The sequence below is a fragment of the Adiantum capillus-veneris genome, chromosome 5 (genome assembly GCF_014529385.1).
Source record: "Adiantum capillus-veneris isolate H3 chromosome 5, ASM1452938v2, whole genome shotgun sequence".
Taxonomy (NCBI): Eukaryota; Viridiplantae; Streptophyta; class Polypodiopsida; order Polypodiales; family Pteridaceae; genus Adiantum; species Adiantum capillus-veneris.
The window spans coordinates 23,824,687-23,844,932 of record NC_140935.1 but is presented as its reverse complement, the minus strand read 5'-3'; the positions used below and the strand labels follow the sequence as shown (position 1 = coordinate 23,844,932).

General features: G+C 41.1%; 1 protein-coding gene across 2 annotated transcripts in view; it reads right to left on the bottom strand.

Annotated features, from left to right (window-relative positions):
• Positions 1 to 20,246, bottom strand: part of LOC147457016 (uncharacterized) — a 61,400-nt gene that overhangs the window by 30,964 nt on the left and 10,190 nt on the right. Inside the window, exon 2 of one of the 2 annotated variants that reach the window (XM_086513500.1) lies at positions 8,973 to 9,243. The exons of the other annotated variant lie outside the window; for it this stretch is intronic. Coding sequence (XP_086369626.1) covers positions 9,218 to 9,243 — 26 coding nt within the window. The 3' untranslated portion in view covers positions 8,973 to 9,217. Of the gene's footprint in view, positions 1 to 8,972; positions 9,244 to 20,246 lie in introns of those variants that run through there. 2 annotated transcript variants of the gene reach the window in all.

Here is a 20,246-nt window from a genome sequence, read left to right as displayed (position 1 = left end):
GTAATGCCTAAGGAGGGGCCACGTGGCCAAAGGATAAAAACCCATATGTGCAATGAGGAGGGGAGACCGCAAGGTATATATGTAGGGTTGAGCCCCCCATTATGGTATCAAGTGAAGGAGAGAAGAGCAAGTCATGGCATTCTCTTGCTCTCCTCTATGCTAGCGCAACCCGCAACTTCGGTGGCAATTCAGTGGTAGTATTTGGGCGTTGTTGGTGGCCGACAACCATTGGCTTCTGGAAGCTTTGGTTGGAGGTGGGTGTAGCGTGTAGGGGCCAGTACACACATGAGGGTCTACAACCCTCCCCCTTTTTTTGGAGGCAAGAGAATTCCCCTGATAGCGATATTGCTATCGCTAGGGAGAAGAGGGGGGTCCCATGGAGAATCAAGCGAGAAAGAGGGGTGGAAGAAGATATTTGGCGCATCAGATAAAAGGCGTCGCCCTTCAAACAAAGAAGTGGATTCCCATGTACCCCCCCTATAAGGGGCATTTTTTGAGGCAATCTAGGGGCTTTTTGGAGTCGGGTGAGTTTTGCAAAAGAGTTTTTGGAAGGGTAAAGTGTTGTGAGGTTTTTTGGTGATTGAATCAAAACCCCATTGCGAGCCTTCAGTTGTTTATCCCCCCACCCCCTCTTCTCCTCTGTTGCTCTTTGGTGTGACAGTGCTGGTGTGGAAGTGTGTTCCCCTGGCCGATTGTGGTGGAGAGAGAGAGAGAGAGAGAGAGAGAGAGAGAGAGGTATTAAGTGTGGTTGTGGTGTGTGCAATAGAAATGGTGCAGGTAGTGCATGGTCATAGGGTATACTGGTGTTTGTTGCTGCACAATTGTGTGTGAATTTGTGGTAAAGTGTGTCGTGTTGAAGGTGATTCTAAGAGGAGTGGGGTTTTGTGAGTGGCCTGAGCTATAGAGAGGAATTTTAGGTGTGTTCCCATTCCCCCTCTCCATTTTCTTGTGCACCCACTAAGGATTGTCTCATTACTCATCAATTGGTTCAAAAAAGGTGGTTTTTTTGTCAAAGAAGTGATGGCAATACAAAGTTATGGGCCAATCTTTACCGACGAAGAGAATCCAGAGGAATGGATAGCCAATTTTGAGTTATATATATAGTTGTTGCGGATGCCAAATGAAGATAGAAAAATACAGAGGAGTCCATTGTTGATGTGGAGTAAAGAAAAGGTATGGTTTGGTGCTTTAGAAGGTGAACCAAGGCAGGCATCGCAAGCCCTGTGGGCTCGCTTTTTGCAGGATTTCCATAAGGACCTATCAATTTGGATGCAAGGTTGAAAGATTTAAAGCAAGATGTAAATGAAGAGTTAGGTGTTTTTCTTAACCATTGTGAAGAGTATTGGACAGAGTTTGCAGCCGCTATGGAGTTCGCCAACGGGGAGTACTTCAAATTGGAGAAATTCATGGAGTGTTTTACATCCCAAAGTTTGAGAGAAGGTGGATTTTGAGAGTCCAAATAATTACAATATGTGGTTGCGATTGCATAAGAAAAGAGTAGGAAAATTAAGAAGAAGATTGAACAAGGTGCATTGAGGTATGAATCAATGTCTCCTAGCTCGCTCCAGAGTCCAAGGGATGAAGTCCAATCAAAGAATCAAGCAAGTGCTTATGCAGTTAGCCAATGGGGAGTAGTACAAATTGAAGAAATTAATGGCATGTTTGCATCCTAAAGTTTGAGAGAAGGTGGAATTCGAAAGTCCAAACAAATTCACAGTATCCCTTATTCTTTCTCTACTTCTCTATACCAACCTCCAATCTTCTTCAATTTATTGTTGTCTTGTTCTGTAGACTCAGGTGAATCTCAAAGCTCGTGGAATTGCAAGCCATGATGATTTAAAAAATTTCCTATTCTTTTTCTCTTCTTCTTACAACTTCAATCAGTCTGCTATAGATAGTCCCATCAAGCCTATATACATCCTCTTTTCTATTTTGGGTACTTCCACTTGATAAGTTTAATATATTCGAGAATCCCTTACTTGATATCCATAATCCTTCAATCTCTTCGTATTGCTTATATTTATAAATATTATGTCTAAAAAAAGAAGAAATATACGCATGCAATCTTCCTCGGAGGAATGCTTATTTCTTATACATATATATTTAGCCGAGCAACTAGTTAATTATATAGATATATGAAACAATACATGCAATTTTTCATATCCTTGTGAATAAATAGCTTCATATGATAATCACTAAACAAACTTCTATACCAATCATGAGAATCCACAAACCGTCAACAATCCAAATAAAGTTACAATTTTATGAGATTTAGAATCACCTATGTGGTGATCTCCAAAGCCAAGATTTTGTGAGCTAGAAACTATAGCCATAGCTCTGATACCCCTGCAATAGTCATCGAGAGTGTGACGTACCTATAAAATACGTAAAACTACATGCTACAAGGAATGCTTCAATAGATCTACATGCTTGATGAATCACATGTACACCATAATCAAAGCAATTTGAGAGATAGAGAGCAAGAGAGAGCAGAGAAGAAGAGCATGAGAATGCGTGCAAGTGCACCTCCTAAAGTGGGGTGTTGCATAGGCATGGAGAGAGGAGAGGTGAGAGAAGAGAAGAACACCGGGCGCTAAGTGCAGTCTCCCCTCGTACAAAGGTGATCATTTTCCTCTTACATGTATTTACTTATAGATTTATTGAATGCTCAAAAATGATTACAAACTTCCGCCTAGACATAAAGTGACCATAGCTCGTAACAAGCTCTTTAATAATACAATATCAATAATTTGATATCCTTTTGTATTTTCCATATATCTATCTTGATTTGCCACTTGTCACCTGTAATAAATATATATTTATCACTTTCATTATAGGGTTGGCCTCTTGCTGGTGGCAATTGTGATACTAGTTGGTTGGTGGGTTCCTCTTTCAAGGTGAAGGAGCAGTTATTTCATTTTTGAGTTGTATCTTGCTAAGATAAATCTAGTATTATTAAAATGGCTATGTTGGATGCCATCCAAGTCATTTCATCTACATTAGTAAGAGAATGGGGTATAGGAGTGCCTCTTCATTTGGTAGTTGAAGGGAGTCAAAGCTCTAGTATTAAGAAAGCAATCCAAGGACAGCTTTTGAATTCAAACAGGAAAAACGGCTAGTTTATTTGAATTCAAAATTTACTCCCAAAATGAGATTTAAAATCTAACGGGCAAAACCATATCATGTAATATATCTTTGGAAAGAGCTAAGTGTGTAGATTACAGATCTATAATCTCCGCTCCAATCGGAGATCATATATAGAAGGTATGATAGGCCAAAAATCATAAATTTTTCCACTTTCTTTTTTGGGGGACAAGTGCATCCTTTGACCACTCTTACACCTCTCCTACACACCCACCGTTCTTGCACACATGGTATGCACCTATTTGTCAAAATGTTAATCACCTCAATAATCTCATGGCAAATAAAGAGGCCCTCCTAAACCCCATTACCACAATTATATAAAATCAACTTAAATAAAAGGAAACATTAGAAAAATTGAAGGTCATTTAGATGGCCTTATAAGAAAAAATATTTTTTGGCGTTCCCTCTCTATATCGACTTCGCAAATATCATCTACCCTTGACTAATGACCTTTTGCAAAGAATGCATGCAGCAAAGAAACGTAAGCTTAAAAGACAATATGTGATTGAAGAAGCCAAAGGAAGGGCGTATTTGAGTTCTGAAGCAGAAAGCAGCAAGGCAACCGATCCCTCAAGTTCTATCCCTCAATACCCTTTAATTTCAATCCCTAGAAAATGATGAGGTAGAAATAGATGACGGATGGCAGGATAGATTGAACATGCGCTTAACAATGACCCTGAAGGATAGGTTCAAAGTCAAAGCACTAGTTGATACATGCGCACGGCTCAATGCGATCAACTACACAACGTACAAAAAAGCAACAACCCTACCACTGAAACATTGCCAAGCACAAGTCAAAGACTTCCATAAAGAGCTAACACCAGCATTGAGTCTCATCAAACATTTTTGTCCATGGATTTGTATGCCCACATACTTTTATATGTATTCCAGACGAGCATATGAATGAAGATATTGTGCTAGGAGTTCCTCGATGCACATCTACAAAGCTATCCAAGACTGGGATGACAAGGTTCTTGAATTAACCCTCAAAGGTAGAAAACTAAGAGTACCATTTTCTTATAGTCAAGAACACTGAATTAAGTCTTTTTAACAGTTGTTTTGTTTTTGAAGCAATAAGCTCTTTGGACAAGATCAAGTAGATAACCGTAGAGCATGTGGTTGATGATGTACTTATTGTCACGGGTACAAAAATATGCTTGGATATTAGTACATATTTATCATGGGTAGAATAGGTGAAAGTCTTTATCATACTCTACAACCACTTATCATAGTCTTATCACACTATGTCTCTTTTTCCTTATCATTTTTTAAAATCTCATTAATTTACAGATAAATTTATTGAGGGACTTGCTCGTTTTTTTGTCGCTCGAAAAAACTCGCTCACCGTCTTGTAAGACTCTTAACTCCTACCTTAGTCTAAGGTCATGCTATAAGTCATGGTAGCTACTTATATATGTTCTACTCATGTGAAAAAAAAATCATGTTACTAGAATTAAATATATATAGTTGTGTGGATCAATTATGCACCATTTATAAATTCAATTAAAGACTACATAAAAAGTTTAGTTCATCTAAATTTGCATTATCTTATGCGTCATATATACTAGATCTACCACTACATTACTTAAGGTGATACTATTTGATGGCTATGCAAGCCACATTTGGTGATGTTGGTCATATACTAAAAACTGGCGTGTTGCAATCCTTATCTTTCATCTATCAAATAGCCTTTAAGTAGTCCATTTTTTAATTGTCCATTTAACTCATTTATTTGTATACAAATACCTCATATGGACACAACTGCGGAATCTATATGCACACTATCATTGATTTTCTGTAGCAACAATCGTTTTTCAAGAAATTATGCACTATAAATTTTCTTAAATGAGCTTAAACTATAAGGTTCCTGTGAGTTTGAAACCTTGAAAAATGCTAAGTTGACGGGTGTTGGTCTATAGATGCATTATCGATTTTTGCCCCATGACCTCAGCATGTTAATGAAATAGGCTTTGAAAAACCAAAAGTTTTCTCTTTGTTAGGGTTTTCAAGATTCGGATTTTTTTATTAAAATAGAAAAACGAGCTAACAACTAAGTTATGAAGCTTGAGTTCTTGTTATAATAGTTTTTTCCCATACATAATCCTTGAAATCTATACAAAATCTCACTTTGATGAAAAGTGATTCAATTTATAAAATTTTTATTAAAATTGTATTATTTTTTAATGACTTTTCCACCTTACTACTTTTGGTAAATTTGAAAATTCGGCTATGTTTTTATCCTCATAATTGACGTAAAACTGAACATAACCTATAAATCTTGTTTCTAGCTTCACCAAATAATTATGACAAGTTGCTGGAAAATCACGACACTTTAGTGTCTCACGACACTTAAGCGCCCGATAACAAAACTAGTGTTGACTACATCTTTCTACCATATGCTAATTATAAATATGGGATATTCAAAGACTCCCCGTTCACTGGTGACGAGTCCATTTCGATACAGAGTGGATCCCATGGGGAAATAGGTGACCTTCTAGCTAGTACAAACACTTGGTCTCTTGAAGCTGGTGCAATAATTGTGTCTTTATTTTTACTCTTCATTTTTGTTTCTATTTCTAAAGTGATGCTTCTCTATCATGTTCGGTGAGTTATCCATGTTGAGAAGTGTTTCTACAAGAGTGCTATATCTTCTACACACAACTTGCTAGAATTATAGCTTTTGCTTTATCTTCATGCAACGGGCAATTAAAACACCTATTGTGAATGCTTTTGTATATGTGCGAGGTCTTTATGAGGATTGAATTTAAGTAAATAAAGTTGTATGAGTAGTTTCACCTTCAAGTGTCCTGTTCCCAAGCACTTGTGTTGCTGGTGTACGAGCCCTCTTCTTATACACGTACCTACTCCAAGTTGTCCCACTTTTGGTTGGGAGAAGATGTCTGTGTGGCGCTAATAGGAGCAGCAGCATGACTAGTATCCACGTCTTGAGTGCTAGCTTATGTAGCATCTCTTGCATTGCTATCCTCCACACTAGCGATAACATTTGGAGTACGACGAGTGGGAGGGATATTTGCAATTGAGGCTCGTGGAGTACTAGATGTAGTAGGAATATTTGGATTCGAGGCTCGTGGAGTACTAGAAGTAGCACCTGCCATAGGTAAGGGATAGTGAAGAGCGACTAATTTACCTTTTTCATCTTGGACTTTCTTCTCTTCATCTAGTGGGGTTCAAGAGAGGGCATGACAATACTAGTGAACTTTGCCCGCTCACCCCCAAAAGCAAGCCATAACTCTTCGAAAAAAAATTGCACGCATCTCTCTCTTTGCTTCCGAATTAAGCGTAATGGTCTTTCAAACTGGTCACACCTCATGTAAGCACGTCCCCACAGAGCTTACATAAAACCCTCCAAGAGCTAGATTTATGATATTTGGAAATGGAAATTGTAAACTCCCATGGATCCCTCTCAATTAATGGTTGCCTGCCATGTGAAGAGCCTTCTCTCACCATGATTGAAGATTCTCAGCCTTGCAAATCGCGATACATGTAACACGTGAGAAATTATCATGTATGATGTGATGATGTGCATTGTGTACATTGTACACTAGACAAACATGTGACATCTACATGTAATCAGCAAAAATTGCAAATTGGCAATGCCACAGTAATCATTAATGGTCAATATTCAATTTTCAAAACCATTTTCAAGAATCAAAGTAAATTGTTGCTCTCTCTCTCTCTCTCTCTCTCTCTCTCTCTCTCTCTCATCACAATCGATTGTCTACTGTGTGTTGAGAGAGAGAGAGAGAGAACACTTGACATACCCGTTAACAACTACTAGCAGCCTCGTGCAGTGATTAAATTGCCTAGTCAAGACTCGGCCTCAAATTGGGTGTGTCGGCATCATTCAATATCGAAAGGGGCGCCAATCTTTGGGGCCAATATCTCTAGGCACGGAACTCCGTTGAGCCAGTGTCGAATCAGTTGTTGCTTCCAACAAGGATATGACAATTTAACCCCCACCACAAGGTTACGACAGTGTTGGGCAATATGAAAGTATGTCGCAGAGACTTAAAGGAAGATATCCCACCTGCCTGCGACATGTCAAAATTAGAGCTCTGGGATAAATTGTGGGAAGAACAGAAGGTAAAGATGAAGCGTGTGAAAGCGCAGGACCAAGCAGCCTTACCCAAGAGATTGAAGATGGCCCAAGATGTGCAAGAAGCTTTGGGAGGTCGATCCGATGCCAGCAGCACCAGCACAATCATGTGCACTGCTTTGAATGCAAAGTGCGCTCATCTTGTCGGCACCCCTCACAAAGCCTTGGTAGAAAGTATGAGGACTGGATCAAGCTCCTTCGGTGTGTGCACATTGTACACCATCAAAGGCATCTCATTTTTTCCAGACCACATTACATATGTGGAAAAATGTTACAAGGGAGAGAGTGAAGCGAAATTTGACAGCTTTCAGACAGAGCAAGGAATGCAAACGCTTCACCCCTCCATTGTAAGGTGCATTGGGTTTACTATCGAAGCTCCTTGGATCACGATATTTCTATACTACAATGGGGGTACCATGGGCGACATGATGTGTCGCTTACCATTCGCTCACGGATTGTTCAGACGACACATACACAGGCTACAACATGGCTGGAGGTCATTGCCTGTAGCAAATCTTCCTGTAAGCGAGATAGACACGGTGCAGATCAAATTAGTGATCGAGCAGATGCCAGTCATTTGTCATACCTTAATCGACGGCGTTGCGGCTACTCACTCGACCGGTATAGTGCATAGTGACCTGCACCCGTTCAACATAATGTTGAACTTTACTCGCGCCAATAAACCTCGCGTCCGCATCATTGATTGGGATATGATGCTGAGAACACCAACTAAGCGCACAGCAAATAATTATCTGCATCCAAGCGCACAGTCGGACGAAGCAGTTTTGGATGCACAAAGAGCAGGGAATGCTGAGATGGCTAAGCGACCGTGGATTGCTCCCGAACTATACGATCCACGGTGCACAGATGCATACACAAAAGCGAGCGACATTTATGCATTGGACTACCTATTCGACATACTAGCAGATTTTGAAGTGCAACCAAAAAAGTTTATTTTCCAAAAGAAGTTTTTCACCATCCGGACGAAGATGTTATGAGGGCTATTCGAATTAAAGTAGATTGTTGGATGAAGTTAAAAGAGCGGGAACAAAGAAGGAATGCTTCTAACGTGTTGATATTTTTCAAAGAACATTTAAAGACAAACCCTAACTCTGTCCAACATCCCCTTATTGAACTTGCACCATCATTTTATCCGATTTAAACATTTCTATGATATACATGTCTTATCCAGGGTATTCTATTTTTTATTGAAGTGTATTATCTGGTTTGAAGTGGTTCACTTAATTGAGTCAATTATCTTCAGTCATTTCAAATTTGTCATTTAACTATCAGTATTTCAAATTTGACTTGTAGTTCAATTAATCGCATTTGTGGTGGTTTGAATTAGTGGATTCCGCACCTTTTCCTGTGAACGAGAAGTTGCTATATTCTGCATCTATGATCGTGAGAATATATATTTACGAATGATATTGAATTATATTTGTCTATCTGTTGACTGCATCTCTAAGAGAAAATGGCCGATAAAAAACAAGATATTGGTACCCAATCACTGTCCGATGATCAACAACAAGCGGTTGTTAATGCATTTCAGCACATGAAGTCTTTGGCACACAGCATGTCAGCACAACAAACGACGCGTACTGCTCGACGCCTCTCAAAATGGGCAAATCCAAACCACATGCAATGGAAAGAGATCAATATAAAGAAGTGACAAAGGACATGATCAAGACAATATGGCCATGTGAGGAGGCAGAGATTAAGAAAGGAAGGTGGAAGGTTTCGAAGTGCAACCATGATGCGATCAAAAAAAACTCTAAGAGGATTTATTTGGAGGTTCATGAACATCCCCTGCACAATGCAGATTGTGCGCTATATTTTGCAAAAATGTTATATGTTCACTTTGTGCAACAACGACCAATAGACTTCTTGTCAAAGGAGACAACTGTTGCCAATCATGATTTAAGGGAGAGTTGTGTCACTTTCACCCGAAATGAGCTACATTGATAGTGAAAGGCGCCGACCTACAGTCAAAAAGAGAGAAGGATATTTACACGACACAGTTGACAGAGAAAGATGGAGAAATAACACGACTTTCATAACCACCCAGACACCACAATCCTCACAAGTCCGGATGGAAAAAAACATTCACTGATTAAGTCAAGACGCTCAAAATCTGACACAGTGAGTGAATCCAACACCTATACAGGGGACACACATCAGCCACCTTGTCATGCATCCGGATTTGATCCCCTCATCTACTTCAAATGCATTCTCATCTTCCCAATGTTCAGTTTGCTACAAAAAATTTGATGGATGGAGTGGATATTATACATTGACATGTGGTCATTATTATCATTTAGTTTGTCTTATTCGTTTAATGTAAAATAGTAGTCAATGCGCAATCTGTTCACAAGATATTCCACAAGGAATATATATTATGTTTGGCATGGCAAACGAATATAAATTCAAGCAAGTACGCGAAGATACCCCTAGCACAATTAGAAACGGTGCATGGTTGTTAATTCTCAAGGGTGTGTTTGTGTTTGTCAGTGCCTAATCGCGTGTGCGTTTGCAGTAAAGTGTGTCCTTCTGAAGGTAATTTTGGGATGTTGTGAGTACCTTGGGCTATAAAGAGGTATTTTTGGTGTGTTTATGGGTGTATTCTAATTTCTCATTCCCCCTCTCCATCTTATGGTGTCCCCCACTGAGGAGCATATGATTGCTCATGGTTAAAGGTGAAAACAAGGTTTTGGTGACGGTGGATGTGCGGATTTAGAAGAGCAGGTGCTGCTAAGAAAGACGTGATCGAGTTTTTTATTTTCATTGGGGTTAAAGACATGGAAACATGGCTACAGGATTATGGGTAGTTTATGCTAGAGAGCAGTTTGTCAACGGCAAAACGTGTGGTTCAAGTTTTTCTGCTCTTGGTTCATGGTAAAGGAAAGAAGTGGTACGACGGATTATGGATGAAGAAAAGCTGAATTCGGTGGCTTTAAAAGCGGCCTTTCGAAGCAAGTATGTGCCGGATACGCAGTTGAATGAAGTAAAGCGAAAGCTGGACTTTTTGAAGCAAAGCTAGGATGGCCATTTCCAAGAATTCGAGTGGGAGTTTGAAGCTCTTTAGGGACAACTTATCAAGGTAACTGCTACAAGAAATGTTGATTTTTTGAAGTTGAGCAAGTTTATGGATAGCCTGCAGAGATAAAGTAAGAGTGGATGGGTATGTGTCGTATGTGGAAGTAGTGGTTTTGGCACAAGGTCATACCAAAAAGATTTTAAAGAAGCGTCAAGCAAAGCAAGGATGGTCAAGTCCAATAGTGCAAAAGCCAATTAATGCAGTGGAAGGAAAGGCGAAGGCGATGCAAAAGAGTCTGTCAGTGCGAGACAAGACAAGGTCTCTTTGGTTGCAGAGAGATGGGGTTGTTTCTAAGCCTATGTTGCCGGGTAGAGAGATTTCAGTTGTTGAAGAGATTGAAGTGGCTCCAAACAAGACAGACGATGGGTTTCCATTGGTTTGTGCTAAAGATCAGAAAGTGAGGTTTGCAGATGAGGTTGAAGTGGTGGAGATAGAAGAAATTATGAATCTCAAGACAGAAAAGGAGGCGAAAATAGGCTACAGAGTTCTCTAGATGAGTATACAACTTAGGAAACCGATTCTTCCCATTCTAGGTATGAGGAGTATGATCTCTTGCATGTAGATAAAGATGTGATAGATATGTGTGAGGAGTAGGGAAAAGTGCAAGCAGAAATGCCAGGCATAAACCAATTGAAAGTGTTTAGGCCTACACATGAAGAAATGGAAGTGAAGGCGGTACCTTGTGGCTATGGTGAAGCGGACCCATGTTCGAATTTGGTGGAGACGCATAGGGGTGAAGCTGGACACAATGAGTATACATACTCTTTTGAAAAGGATGACTCTGTCAGTGTTATACCTCAAGATAATGTGGTATGGAATGGTTTTCTTTCTTCTTTATCTTAGGATGTGGTAGTAGGACAGGTGCTTGAAGAGCAGGAAGGTGAAGTCAACATGCATGCATGAGGTGATGATTGAGCCGTCTGACCCACTTTTTGTCACGTAACACATCCAACCCTATGTATCCGTGGACAAGCTACAGCACGACAAGGGTTCAATCAGTTCAGTCAAGTCTAGATTAGAAGTGATCTGGCACTTTTGTGAGTCTATTCGTAGACTGTGCATGCCCAGTCACTTGGTATAGATGCATATCCTCCGCTTGCACACAGCATGATCATCAATATTCCCTTCAGAATCCATGAGATTCAGTCAAGGGGCAAGTGCATTTAGCCTATTTTCCCTATTTTTGGTATTTTTCACTTATTATTTTTAAGTGACTTTCCAACAAAAGTAGGTAGGGCAATTTTGCTAAGTTTGTATATAAGCAAACCCAAGTTAGCACTAAATGGCAGAAGAGGCAACAGGAGCTCCCGCTCAACAGACACCTTCTCAGCAAGAACCGTCAAGAACCCGTCTGCACCCACAAGCCTTGGCGATTTCCCTCTCCAAGCCCTAGCGTTTTCACTTTGCCCTCATCGCCCACAGTCCTCTGGCATTTTCAGCTTTGCAGACATCGCCAACTTTCACAGATCCCTAGCGTTTTTGCTAGCGCTACATAAGGACATCCACGTTTTCTATTTTCAGCAATCCCTGCAGCAGATAGTCAGCGTTTTCAGCAGTTAAGGACAGTAGTCAATTCAACCTAAGCACCTGCAAATACACCCCATTTTCAACCCTCAAAAATGCAGCCAAAACAGTCATTTTCAGCCACCGAAAACAGTCCCAGATTTTCAGCCATAGCGTTTTTATGGACAGTAGATAGAAGACCACAGATTTCAGCCCTAAAGTCGTCGTCGTCGTCCCCGTTAGTCCCCGGTTGCATCAGTCCATTGCATCGTCATTGTACCACTTTGTGCAATCATAAGTACACCACTCTCGCCGACAAGAGTGGAGCCTTCGAAGGAGGGTTTTACAATGTCTCTGGTGTCGTATCTCTCTTCTCTCTTTCTCTCAGTCTCATGCACTTGCACGCACAATATCCATCCACTTTGTTCGTGATCACAGCACTTTCCATTAAGAACGGAAGGCTCTCCCTTCCATAAGAACAAAAAGAACCTTGAGCACAGTTCGGAGCACTCATCTTGAGCAAAGCGCAAACAATCATTCCGTTGCACCTAACATTGGTATCAGAGCTTTGGCAATGTTCTGTATCACTCAAGAAAAGAATCACAAGAATTTGTTTTTGCTTGTTGCGGTCGCACGAACCCAAGTTCACGTGGGCGTGTCGATTCCTAATCGTGTTTGTTGAAGAGTGACAGGAATCCCAAGAAAGAAGGGCTTGTCCAACCTCCCCTTGTGTCTCTTTTCACTCATTGAGAGCGGACCGTGCACTTAGCGGCCGGCCAATCGACGTGAGGTGGGAAAAAGCAACCTTGGTGTGAGCGCAAGGCCGCCAAGGGGTGCGTCCGTAGAAAAGAGTAGAACTCGGTTAAGAGAAGATCCTTCTCAAACGCAATTTGCAAGCGAAAGAAAACCTCAAGAACCTCCAGACCCTCAAGAACCCAAGAACCCAAGACCTGAGTTCCTCGTGAACTTAAGAACCAAAGATCATGGTGCATGGTCGTCACCCGAAGCAGAATGGATACTCACGTGATGAGCATGAGAGAGGCGGCGAAGATTTTTTCCCACCAGAAGATTTTTTCGACCCTCCCCCTTCGCCATATACGCCACGAGTTGTACTAACTCCTATGGAGATGATGGTCAAGTCGATGTTGGACATGATGGCACAACAACAAGAAACGAATCGAGTTGTGTTGGCACAACTCACAAGCAAAGCAGAACAACAAAAAGCTAAGGACCGTGAGCGCGACGAAAGAAACGCAAGACTTGCTGCTCAACAAGAAGACAATCGCCTTGCTTTAGAACGCGAGCGCAACGACCGCAAAGAAAGAAAACAACAAAGAAAGGCGGAAGAGGCAGCACGAAGCGCATTCCTTGAGGCCGAGCGTGCAGCTCAAAGAGTGACCTTGGAGATCAAGCGTAAAGCTCAAAGAGAGCTACGCACTCAAGAATTGCTTCGACAAGTGCTAGCCTCGAAGACCGAACCACCCAAAGATTGTGGGAGTTCCTCAAGTGGCGCAAGCCACGATGCGGATTTCAACCATCCCGTCACAGAGAAGTTGAATTTCAGTAAGTATGATGGTAAGATGGATGCTACGGTTATTCATTCTTGGTTGCATCAATTTAATGCTTATTTTGCGACAACTAAGAAGATAGGAAATAGCAAAGTTTTGACGGCAGCTATGTACCTGGCCGGTGATGCCATCAATTGGTACCACGTATGGCAAGAGGCACAGCTAGCCGCGCACCTAGAGGAAGCTGACGAATTCACGCCCCTTTCCTTCAATTGGGTTGATTTCCAAGACAAGCTCAAGGCGCGGTTTATGCCACCTCAGTACCTCGCACGATTGAAGGACGATTGGCGCGCTTTCAAGCAAAATGGTATGCCGGTTATGTCTTTTTCTAATCGTGTTTTGTAGCTAGGTACCCAATTACGCAAGTCGGATGATGAACACAAAGAGGCATTCCTTTTTGGATTAGACGACTATATCAAGTTTGATGTGGAAGTCTTCGACCCCATCGATCTCAACAAGGCGGTAGCGATTGCTCTCGCCCAGGAGATGAAGCACAACAAGGGAAAACCTAAGGAGAACAAGACTTCCACAAGTACCTCGCAGACTTCTCAGAACAGTAAGAATGGTAAGAATGGTAACTCTTCTAACCAATCTTCCAACAGTCTCTCAGAAAAGAATTCTTCGAATGAATCTAAGGGTAAGGCTAACACAATTGCTAAACCTAAGCTTACTCCAGATGAAGAGGTAGCACAAGGAATTGTAGGAGCATACATCACGTCGGAAGAGCAAAGCACTTATTTTAAGGAAGGTCCTTGTTTTCATTGTCACATTAAGGGTCACATAAAAAGAACATGTCCTAAGCTTGAATCGAATGAATCTAAAGAATCCACAGAACCCACTTCCTCTGTCAATGCAATTAATGATAACACGAGTGTGCCCCAAGTTTCTCATGACCCTCCCATTGATGATTCTCGTGTTAAATGTTATGGTCATACATCGGGGCAACGTTTTGTCATATTGTTTGACCCAGGTAGTATGCATGATGTGATCAGTCCCTCTCTTGTTGAGAGAGCCCGCCTCAAAGTTAGTCCGAGATCTCCTACGGAGGTCTCTGGCTTTCTTCCCGGTATGGACGCTCTCATCACGGAGGAGTGCCTTGATGTGTTGTTTGCAATTCAACAAGCTGCCTTCACTAGAAGATTTGTTATTTCTCCTCTCTCACGATGTGATATGATTTTGGGCATTCGATGGTTTCGTGATAATAACCCTCTCATTGATTTTGCGGCTAACACTTTTAACTCTCAATGCCAAAAGTGATTCTCCCATTGTCATTCATAAAGAGGACATTGTTCATTCTCCATCTCTCATTGCTAATATGCAGAACAAGATTGAACAGATTCATGCGACGGAGACTCTCTCAGTCTCTTTTTCTCCAAAGATTGACACGCAGGATTTGCATGATTATGAGAAGCATGATGATGATTTGATTGACAATGATCAGCATGATGATTTGCATGATCAAGATGTGATTTCTCACAAGCATGATGAGTTGCATGACGAAGATGTGATTGTTCACAAGGATGATGTATTAGTTGATGCTTTTTCTAGCGAAGCTAACATCGTTGCAGATTCGATCAATCACGAAGAACCGATCTTGGCTCTCGAGCCTAGGTCCAAAGAAACCTCACACGAATTATTATGTGTTCGCATGATTGATACGCACGCATTATTCGAATGTTTCATTCGTGATCGTTTCCTGTATTTTAGTCAGCATCTTTATGTGATCCCTTTTCCTAGGCATGACATATGTTGAGCACATTTCTCTCATGGATGAGCACGAATGTATGCGGAATTTTCATGAAAAGTTGAAAGGTATGTATGTAAGGAAGTCACATTCCATGTCTCTTCCTTGGCATGACACAGTTTCCGAACGAGGACATGAAAGTATGAGCACTAAGTGTGGGCATTTCCATTGTGTTTTGCCACAGTTGATTGCTCTAGATCATAAGAGAAAGATTCGATCTCATTGTTTGCATGTGTTTGATGAACGGGTTGTCACTCCGTCTCTATGTTCATCTACATTGCATGCACGGTCTTTTAGGAAGACAAGAATTTTTCCATTCACTTTACATGGAATGGGTATGTTCATGGTTTTGTGTTGGAAATGGTTTCAGGAATTTTCAGCCATGGAGATTCTTGAAGACGAAAGAAGCACGACTCTAAACGAAGCTGAAGCATCGAAGGAGCCATAGAAGACTTTGTGTCGCTTTCAGCGCGGCCCAAAGAAGCAAGCGTTGCAGACCTTTATGAAGTTCAAGTACCGAACGACCCACACATCAGAGTGGGCCGGCGAAGAGTCCCTTCCAGGATTCCGGATGCTATTCGCGATCTCCATCGACGCCATACAGTTCGGTACCAGTACCTCACTTTGAAAAGGAGGGGATGTCACGTGACACATCCAACCCTATGTATCCGTGGACAAGCTACAACACGACAAGGGTTCAGTCAGTTCAGTCAAGTCTAGATTAGAAGTGATTTGGCACTTTTGTGAGTCTATTCGTAGACCGCGCATGCCCAGTCACTTGGTATAGATGCATATCCTCCGGTTTCACACAGCATGATCATCAGTATTCCCTTCAGAATCCATCAGATTCAGTCAGGGGAATTTTCCAGTGCATTAGCCTATTTTCCCTATTTTTGGTATTTTTCACTTATTATTTTCAAGTGACTTTCCAACAAAAGTAGGTAGGGCAATTTTGCTAAGTTTGTATATAAGCAAACCCAAGTTAACACTAAATGGCAGAAGAGGCAGCAGGAGCTCCCACTCAGCAGACACCTTCTCAGCAAGAACCATCAAGAACCCGTCTGCACCCACAAGCCTTGGCGATTTCCCTCTCCAAGCCCTAGCGTTTTCAGTTTGCCCTCATCGCCCACAGTCCTCTAGCGTTTTCAGCTTTGCAGACATCGCCAACTTTCACAGATCCCTAGCATTTTTGCTAGCGCTACACAAGGACAGCAACGTTTTCTATTTTCAGCAATCCCTGCCAACAGATAGTCAGCATTTTCAGCAGTTAAGGACAGCAGTCAATTCAACCTAAGCACCTGCAGATACACCCCATTTTCAGCCCTCAAAAACGCAACCAGAACAGTCATTTTCAGCCACCGAAAACAGTCCCAGATTTTCAGCCATAGCGTTTTTATGGACAACAGATAGAAGACCACAGATTTCAGCCCTAAAGTCGTCATCTCCGTCGTCGTCATCGGCATAGTCCCCGGTTGCATCAGTCCATTGCATCGTCATTGTACCACTTTGTGCAATCATAAGTACACCACTCTCGACGACGAGACTGGGGCCTTCGGAAAAGGGTTTTACAACGTCTCTGGTGTCGTATCTCTCTTCTCTCTTTCTCTCAGTCTCATGCACTTGCACGCACAATATCCATCCACTTTGTTCGTGATCACAGCACTTTCCATTAAGAACGGAAGGCTCTCCCTTCCATAAGAACAAAAGGAACCTTGAGCACAGTTCGGAGCACTCATCTTGAGCAAAGTGCAAACAATCATTCCGCTGCACCTAACACTTTTTATGGAAGGTATTGATGATGCTCAGATTGAGGGTGCTATAGGTATGGAGGCAAGTCCGAAGCCTATGATGGTAGGAGATAGACATAGCAGGGGGGGGGGGGGGGGGGGGGAGAGAGAGAGAGAGAGAGAGAGAGAGAGAGAGAGAGAGAAGAAGAAGAAGAAAACGAAGAGAGAGAGAGAGAGAAGAAGAAGAGAGAGAGAGAGAGAGAGATCTTATTAGTGTGAGCACGTACGTCGCAAGGAAAAGATTCTTTAGGGTCAGGGAACGAGTAATGGGATGGGTCCCCGTGTGTGGACACATCCACGCCAAAAATTAACACTAACAAGCACCGATTTATGGATAATGAAGCATGAGGTCCTCCGCGGTCAACACAGCTGAAACAATATCTCATCCACTTGATGCAAGCTTGAATCGCACTGGCAATGGCACCCCTAAACTCGCATGGCCCATTCGCTCTATTGGGCCCACTTTTTGACTGACAAGACTCTCTGCATATGCACTGTCGATCACTCTTGACTTTCTGCTATAGCTTGCTCGAGTATCATTATTGATTGCACCCTCCATGGTCAAAATGATACAGCACATGGAAACAACGCCCAGCACCTCCTCAGGGGTCCTTAATATGGCCCTTTGGAAAGTTTTCATCAAAATAGAGGCTTGGCAAGCCAAAAATTCTTTGGTTATGTTGAAAGTTAACGTTTTTCCCAATCACAATTTTTTTGGCCACAAAGCCACCCGAAGAAAAAAAAGCAAAACAAACCAACCAATAGGATGCAGTAGTGATACAAATGAAGGAATTCTTAGACCATTCAGATATCATCATGAGAAATTAAGTGAAGTCAATCACATAATGATTGATGTAAAGAAAAAAAAATCCACTAGAATTATGAAATGGGAGGGATGCTTTTGATTTGGCACCATAGGAGGCCTAGAAAAGACGAGAGAGAATTGGCATTCTTCGCAAAAAGGCAAGAAAGTTTTATATACCTAGATGAATCCAGGATAAGCCCAGATTCACCCTTAAAGGACACTGCAAGGTATAGACCCATGGTAGTCACCCACAAGACAATATAACCATCAGCTCCATCATGCATAGTATTAACTAAATACCACAACATCCCCACTAATGTCGTCAGTGCCCAATAGTGGGTGTAAAACTAGGTATTAACATATGCTCCCAAACACAACACACCACACGCGCACACACATGAGCATACATCAACACAAAGTTCAGCGTACTTGTCACGTGACACATCCCAACCCTATGTGTCCGTGGACAAGCTACACCACAGCAGAGTTCAGTCAATTCAGTCAAGTCTAGATTAGCAGTGATCTGGCACTTTTGTGGGTCTATTCGTAGACCGTGCATGCCCAGTCACTTAGCATAGATGCATATCCTCCGGTTGCACACAGCATGATCATCGAAATTCCCATCATAATCCATTAGCATCAGTTAGGGAAATTTTCCAGTGCATTTAGCCTATTTTCCTATTTATTGGGATTTTCACTTATTATTTTTAAGTGACTTTCCAACAAAAGTAGGTAGGGCAATTTTGCTAAGTTAATATATAAGCAAACCCAAGTTAGCACTTTCTGGCAGAAGAAGCAGCAGGAGCTTCCCGCTCAACAGGCAACTTCTCAACAGTACCCCCCCTCAACACCCCCAGCGTTTTTGGACCTCCATCATCGCGGGCATGTTCCCATCCTTATATATACCTTCATAAGTTCAAAATAGTCTGAACTCACGAATTATAAGAGGGAATAAAGCACTCATAAAACTATAAAAGCAAGGGACAAAAGAAAAGAAAAACAAAAACAAACTAACTAAATCACTTTGTTTGCTACGAAACAAAACTAGATAAAACAAAAACATTATTAACTTAAAAATGTTTTTAAAAAAGCATGTGTAAAATAAGTTGACGCAACGTATTTGGCTTAAAACAAGTACTCAACTTTAAGCAAAAAAAAAAAAAGGATAAGACATCTTAAAAACTTAATCCTAGAAATCAAACTTCACACAACAACTTCTAACGAAACACATTCTTAAGTCCTCAGGGAAGCTAAATACGAAATCGAAAAATGAATACTACTACAAACCTACAAAGAGCAAAGAACCAAACTTGACAATATGTCATCTCAACTTCGCTGCTTGTCCAAACAAGAAGAATAAGATTATCACCTTTATCATGCATAGCTTGGACAACAGCTATGACATCCCTACTCACGTCGTCAGTGCCCAAGAGTAGGTGCTGGTTTATGTAGAGGTCATTCATGCTTTCTACAAAACCAACGAGCTGAGTTTCTATCACCCTCCGGAGGTGATGGGCATACTCAGCCATGATAAAGGCTAGCATTTGTCAAGCTATATTAAAAATACTAGAAGCGGTAAAGATCAAAACAACAGCATAAGGTGTTATTAAGTCAAACAATAAGTGGGCTTTTTAGCTCCCCACTTCTATTGAATTTACTACTGATTATCTTGAACATTCCAAAGGAAGAAACATTAAAAATAAACTTACTACGATGCAAAAATGAGCGAACGTTTTTCATGATTCTTTTGAATGAGTATCCTTTTTCAACTAGTAAAGAAATAAGATGACAAGATTGAGCAACAAAAGTAGATTTACTAGAACAAAGACGAGAAAATCTAAACAGTTGAGAGCAAATGACACCGTACTTAGCTAAAAGAGAAATGTTCGAAGAAATGTGAGGCATACGGATGATTTTTAGATTGGCATATTCTGGTTCAAGGCGCTTATCATAGATATCTACTTCTAATCCCAAGGGAGTCTGGAAAATCTTAAGGTCTAAAAAGGCACAACAATCACTATTTGTGGTACAGTTAAGTTCACAAAACTCCTTGGGATAAATTCCTCCACCTAAAGAACTCGAATTCAAGTACATAAAATCTTGAAAAGAAGGAACGTCAGGGACAAAAAGATCATCTACAAAGCGTCTTACATTGCATAACTTGTGCAAAAATATTGGGCAAGTGTTAGCAAGGACAAGACGCTCCATAAAATCAAACTCATAAGTAAAAAGATAGAAATTAGTAAGAAAAACAGCACAATTGGTACCCATAGGGATACCAATTGTTTGCTTGAAAAGAGAGTCGCCGATGGTTATATATAAATTGTCCAAAAGAAAATCTAACCAAGATATGATGTCAATGTCATCTACAATTCCGGTGAATCTCTTTCTTCCTTTGTCTACATCTACATTCTTAGTTTTCAGCCATAAGAAGTCAAAGTTCAAGGCTGACTTTTCTACTAGCAATGCCTTGTACCTATC